At 42.0% G+C, this 6,584-nt stretch overlaps 1 protein-coding gene across 2 annotated transcripts in view; it reads right to left on the bottom strand.

Annotated features, from left to right (window-relative positions):
- Window positions 1-6,526, bottom strand: part of PER3 (period circadian clock 3) — an 8,844-nt gene extending 2,318 nt beyond the window's left edge. The window contains exons 1-4 of one of the 2 annotated variants that reach the window (XM_008570263.1): window positions 6,495-6,526; window positions 5,945-6,233; window positions 5,305-5,450; window positions 4,278-4,373 (exon numbers count right to left, since the gene is read on the bottom strand). In XM_008570263.1, coding sequence (XP_008568485.1) covers window positions 4,321-4,373; window positions 5,305-5,450; window positions 5,945-5,958 — 213 coding nt within the window. In that variant the 5' untranslated portion in view covers window positions 5,959-6,233; window positions 6,495-6,526 and the 3' untranslated portion in view covers window positions 4,278-4,320. Of the gene's footprint in view, window positions 1-4,277; window positions 4,374-5,029; window positions 5,451-5,944; window positions 6,234-6,494 lie in introns of those variants that run through there. The other variant, XM_008570261.1, reaches the window with a different exon arrangement.
- Window positions 6,527-6,584: the final 58 nt, after the last annotated feature.

Below are 6,584 nucleotides of genomic sequence, written 5' to 3' on the forward strand. Positions count from 1 at the left end.
GGTGGGTGCGCCACCGCGCTTCCCAAGCGGCGCACTATCCAGTGCGCCACCGGGCTGGCCCCTATAGGTATTTTTTTTTAACTGAGTTTAATTTAAGCAAGAAAAGAAAAAAATGAATAAAAATGATTTGCGAATTGGGCAGCCCCTACCTAGAGTCAGAACAGATTCAGAGAGCCTACACCATTGCCACGTGGTTGGTTGAGATTTACAGACAGAAAAAGGGACATGAGGTGTAGGACAGCCGGCTGCGTAGCTGGTTGAGACTCAGCTACTTGTTACAGGAGTAGGTCACAGTCTGCCTGCACATCAAGTTGGGTTACAAGAATAGGTTAGTCTGTTTACACATCAAGTTAGGCTACAGTTCACTATGTCTGAAGAAATCTTTAGGTCAAATGTAAATTAACAATTCCCTCCTCTTGGTCAACTGCTCAGTTTTGAGAGACTGACCAAAACTTTAGGCACTGACATCACTCTGTGTCATCACTGTAAATGGACTTATTTGGTCTCAAATTTCACTGGGAAATAGCAGAACAGTGGGTCATATAAGGTGGGATCAGGGAAACAGAACGATGGAAAAAAGCTAATTAGCATCGTTACCTTTTCATAAGGTTTAAAACAGAGGAGACTTCCTTATTATGCTGGAATCTCCTACTGTCAGGAGAGAAAAAACTGGTCTGTTTTGAGATCTATCTGCTTTCTTAAAATTTTGGTTTGATTAGGTGGCACTTAACGTGAGAGACTCCATTTTGGTTTGGTCTTACCTGTTGGGTACTAGCGAAGGAGCTCAGTCCAAAACAATGGGCTCCCATAATTTTGTTTAACAATTCCTCCCTTTTTGTCAGGTTCTTGCCTAGGTGAGAATGTGGCCAAAACTTAGGACATGAGTGCCACTCTCAGTTACCATCATTTCAGGTTTCCAGTCTCAACATGTCATTAATATGTTACAGTGTCCTCCTGCTCATGTATTTCTTTGACTTTTTGTCATTCCATTAGAAGACAGAACATTTGATATCTCACAGATGGCTGCATTCAAACATTTAAAACTTTTGAGAGAATACAGCACACCAGGGAGACTACTATTTTGACTGTCGGGAGGATAATACCAAGATTTTGGCGTATGCTCCTTAAGTATGCTAAAGGTCCTCATGAAGCAAACAAACCAAAATCAAATAGATTAAAGATTAGGCCAGATGAAGAGTCTTGTCCTTTTAACCATTTGTTAATCCCCTGCAACTGGGTCTTTATTACACCTGATGTATTATTTGTGTAATAAGTAGTGTCAGCAACTGCACAGATTTTTCCGTTTGTCCAGTGGGCAATCTAGAGCAACTCTACTATCTAGCACAACTTTAGCAGGAAAACTTAAAGAAGTCTGTATGTTACCATAGGCTTTGCAACAGAATATGCTACAGAGCCTATCATGAGGGACAATTTTTAAATTATTGCCTCATTTATATTTACTCTAATAAATGGAAAACAAAACAAAACAAAAACCTAACAAATGATACCCATCCAGAAGGGTCAATTCCTTCTAGCAATGTTCTCTTTAACACATGATGTAGATTAAGAGGAGTGAACTAATGCTGACTTTTTGACTGATTATGGGGCAACCAAGGTACCATTAAAATTTCTAGCCCACAATGGCCCCTCATTTTTCAGCTATCAAAGTTGCCCATTATAAGGTTGGCTGCAAAATCCTCCACAAATAAAAGCATGCCCCATGGGTGCACACAGGCCCTTTTTTTAGTTCTATTATTCATAAATACATTACTGGGAATGGGGAAATTAGCAGTTTCTAGCCAAGGGTCTGAGGCAAAGTTACTAGAGATTAAAAGAATAGTCTAGTATCCTGGCACACAGATTAGTTAGCAAGAAACTCCTTTTGAGTTTTTGTAGATGCACATCATATCTGCAAGGCATAACTAAATTCTGAGGTCCAAAAGACAACACTTTCAGGGCATATTAAGTTCTTCTGTGGAAGGGAAATATCATAGCCATCAGTAATCAGCAAAGATGAAAAGGTTGAAAAGACACAGCAATGCTGAAGGAAAAAACACCTGTGGGGAAATGGGAAAGAGTGGGCAAACAACACTGCATGACTATCCTGTCATAGCCGAGTCCAGCATCTATGACAGCTCCTCTGAATAAATGTTTATGGAATGAATAAATAATTAATGAAAGCAGAGAAACAAATATGGACAATTAAAGGTTGAAAATGTGTATGTAGGAAAGAGGAAGAGAAATGAAATCAATAGTTTTGAAAGATGGGCAAAGAAGAGATGAGGGACCTAGATGCAAGCAAGGATGACAGGCATGTTTGCTAGAGCTTCTGTAAAAATATCCCAAAACATGCGGCAAAGGTCTATAATTGGAATAAGAAGCGGCAAGACTCCCCAAATAATTTTCTCCAACATGCTTCTTAAATATTGTAATAACATCTGCATTTCACCTTCTGAAGGTTTGATTTCTATACAAATAAAATATACCAGCTCATTCTGTCTGTGCAGACTAGACATACATATGGTACATACACTTCCAATTCCTTGCCCTTTGCAAACTGTGCCTTACACCTGGAGGGCCTGTCTTCTCTTCACCAGCGCAGAATTCTGTGCTTGAAGACCAAGCTCAAGATTGACCTTTTTCAAGAAGTGGTCCTTGACAAACCTCATTACATAAGAATCGCTGCTCTAATTTCTTCCACCAGACATAAATATAATTTATTTAGGATCAGCAACAGTCTGTGTTTGCTAGCATCAGTATGTTTTCCTCTCTAGCTTTATTTTAAAGATCTTGAGGGGCAAATGTTTTCTTAAACTTTTTTTTTTAATCTCCACAGCACCTACTATAGTACTATGCACACACCAGTTAGTAAAATAAGCACTATTATAATATACTAGGAATAGCTCATGTTCCAATATTACAAAATCTTAAGGTTACAATTATATTGAAGTCTAAACATAAAAGTAAGTAATCTCCACCATATTAATAAAACTTGAAGCTTAATTATTCTGACAAGAGATTCAAGAAAGATATACTAAAGGTCTCTTCCAAAATTTTACAAAAGATGACAGCATCTCAACTCACCTGTTCTATAAAATCCAGTTGTTACACAGACACATGAAAAAATACCCAACATCAGTCAGCATTCAGGAAATTCAAATCAAAATCACTTTGAGATACCATCTCACTCCAGTTAGAATGGCTAATATCCAAAAGACTGAGAATGACAAATGCTGGTGAGGATGCGGAGAAAAAGGAACCCTCCTACAGTGTTGGTGGGACTGCAAAATGGTGCAGCCTTTAGGCAAAATGAGGAAGTTCCTCAAACAACTACAGATAGATCTACCATGTGACCCAGCTATTCCACTGCTGGGAATATATCCAGAGGAATGGAAACCATCATGTCAAAGGGATACTTGCACTCCCATGTTTACTGCAGCACTAGTTACAATAGCCAAGGTTGAAATCAGCCTAAATGTCCATCATCAGATGAGTGGATAAGGAAGCTGTGGTATACCTACACAATGGAATACAACTCTGCTTTACAAAAAAAGGAAATACTACCATTTGCAGCAACATGGATGTACTTAGAGAAAATCATATTAAGTGAAATAAGCCAGGCACAGAAAGAGAAATACTTGTGGGAGCTAATCAAAGTAAATAAATAAATATACAAACAAACAAACAGGGAGGGGGAGGGTAAGAAGACACAACAATCACAACAATTACTTGAACTTGTTAAGACAAGTGAACAGATGTGAGGTTGATGGGGGGAGAAGGGACGGAGGGAGAGAAGGAAAGGAGGAATTTAGTAAAGGGACATGAAAATCAACTATTGTGTATATTGACAAATTTTAAAAAATAAATAAGTAAAATCCAGTTGTTACAACTTGAGAAGTAGTAGGTATTGGAACTAAGAATGATATAAATAGAAATTAATTCGGAGATTAAAATAAGATGCAGGAAATTACTCTACAGCATTATTTTTTTCCTCTTAATTCAAGACAACTCAGGGACGCTAAGGAGATAAAGGCGCCTCAAAACCAATGAGAGTGAAGCCACTCTACAAAACATACAATGTGCTGCTTCCGTTTTCAGATGTTTTCTCTGGCAAGGGCAGGAGAAACTACCCAATGTCTCTTTAGCAGTTTTCTCCTTTGTTTACCTCAAATTGTGGTTACTGAAACTTTCAGCTAATATTTTTGAAAATCTACATCTAGAGAAAGCCCTTTTGAAAAATCACCCAGGTTGATAAGGCAAAATTCATGAATTCTTACTGTGTTTTTGGAAGTGTGTTCTGAAGCAATAGAGGCCAGCTCCTCAAGACTGTACACGGTCACATCTGCCTGAGGTGCTCCGTTTTGACTGAGAATCTGGAAAAACTCACTGTTATGCTAAGAGACACAGGGAAATAAACATAGTCCACAGCCAACAGAATCTTTAAAAATCATTTTTATCACTATCAAGCTGGCTTTTTTTTTTTTTTTAGGATGAGACGCCTTAGGGGCTTTCCTCAAAACCAGATCATTTTCTGCCTTTCACCTAAAATATTGATAACTGTATAAACTTAGGATTCTGACTTTTATGAATTCTGCATGTTCTAGGTCTCAAGGAGCAAGATACATCTAAGGTACTAAAACAAGTTACTGAAACCCAAAATTCTAGACACACACACACAGTTTTTAGGGCAAAAACATTACCCCAGTATTCAGGAACGATATATCATATATGAAAGCACAGAGGTTTGTGCTTAAAGAGAATATGACTTTATGAAATCCCTGGGGAAGAAATGCAGAGAGAAAAAGGAAAAAGTGTTTACAATTGTTTGTTTTAATTTGGTAAATTTCTGCTTCAGAGGGTCTTCAAAAAGTTCATGGAAAGATTCATATCTTTTAAGTCCATTTTTCCACGAATTTTTGGAAGTATCCTCATATGTCACGAGTACATTTTAAAATTATGCATGTCAGGGAAAGGTAACTGCGTTTAGTGAAATGTATTTTCCCCTAATATCCATAGAAGACAATGTTCCTTCAAACAGCCTTCAAAATATGTTTATGCTAAACTCTATGCTCTTGTAACAAACCAGCAAAATATTGAGTTACTGAATTATTACACAAATAAGGTTCTTCTGGTCTTCTTAAGTTGAAAAATGAAGACATTAATTAAAGATTTGCTCATCTTACATAAAGCACCATAAAAGGCTCAAAGCATTTCTGACTAAAACCCCACTGACTACACTGCTGGCTGCCTCCTGCGAGTACTGGCTGACACGAGTGGGATCGAATTTTCTCTCCAGCTGTTCACCTTGCACGCTGTGGACCCAGCGAAGGGCATAGTTGAGGGCATCCAGAGTGCTCGGTTTACTGTGTCTCTCTGATGGGAAGTATTTTTTCATTTCTTGGACAACCATAACAAGTTCTTCAGAAACTCTGTTTCTATCTTGCTGTTTGCTGGAAGATAAAAAAAAAAAAAAAAAAAAAAAAAAAAAAAAAAAAAAAAAAAGATAAATTCACACATTCAATGTTGACAACAGCCAACATTTATGGACTGCAAAGTGCGTGTCAGTCTAAGTACTGGGGGACATCTGCTAACACAGTTCACAGGTTTATTATCCCTTTTCTTACAGGAAGGGAACCGAGGCAGAGAAACTGGTGAGTGTCAAATGTTTCTCGGTCTTTCTCTCATTCCCACCTCAGCTCCGGTTGTTAAGTACTGTCTGGCTGCTTCTGCTTCTCTTTGGCAATTCCCTTCAGTATCCCACATCATTTATTTCATCCTAAATGCCCCGAGTCTCCCCCTCCACTCTCTCCTGGACATACAGGATTTAAGTCCTCCTTGTCCTCTTCCTGCCTCAGGGAAGAACCACCCCGCATCCATCGGGTGTGGAAATGAAGCCGGACATCGCCTGAGGCCGCCCCCCACATACTTCCCCTGCGGCTGGTACCTGGGGCTCCCCATGTCCTCAGCTTCCTCCCCCGCGACCCGGTCGCCACCAGCCTGCGGTCCCTCCAGGTCCTCCCGGGGGTCCACCCCGCGCGCAGGCAGCCCTCGGTCCGCCGCCTGCTCCTGTCACTGCGATCAGCGGCAGGAGCGGCTTCCCTTTTGGTCCAGGCCGTCGCGTCAGAGTGACCAGTCTCCGCAAACCGGCGATCCCTGAGCCCCTCATCCAGGGCGCCCTTTCCCGCCAGCATTTCCACGAAAGCTGTGAGATCTCTGCACTCCCTGAGTCCAGCCTGCGGGAAGGAGACAAAGGCGACAAGTGACACAGGCAGCTCGACGCCGGACACCAGGCCGGCCCGGGCTCCCCGGCTGCGCGGCCCTCGGGGGGTCCGCGCCCTCCCTCCAACTTTCCCGCCGTCGGTTCGGGGACGTCGGCGTGCACCCAACAAGGGGAGCCTCGAGAGCGCCACGAGCCGGGATTCCCGGCGGAGGGCAGGGCTCGGGCGCCCCCGGCCGCGCGCGGCCCCGAAGCCCCTACCCCGACAAGCCCTCACCGGCCGCTGCCAATGAGCGTGGCCCGCGTGCAGCCGCCCCGCCCCACCGGTCCGCGCCGCCCGCAGTCTCAAGGCCCGCCACGTGCAGGG

This window comes from Galeopterus variegatus, unplaced genomic scaffold, assembly GCF_000696425.1.
Source record: "Galeopterus variegatus unplaced genomic scaffold, G_variegatus-3.0.2 Scaffold585, whole genome shotgun sequence".
NCBI lineage: Eukaryota > Metazoa > Chordata > Mammalia > Dermoptera > Cynocephalidae > Galeopterus > Galeopterus variegatus.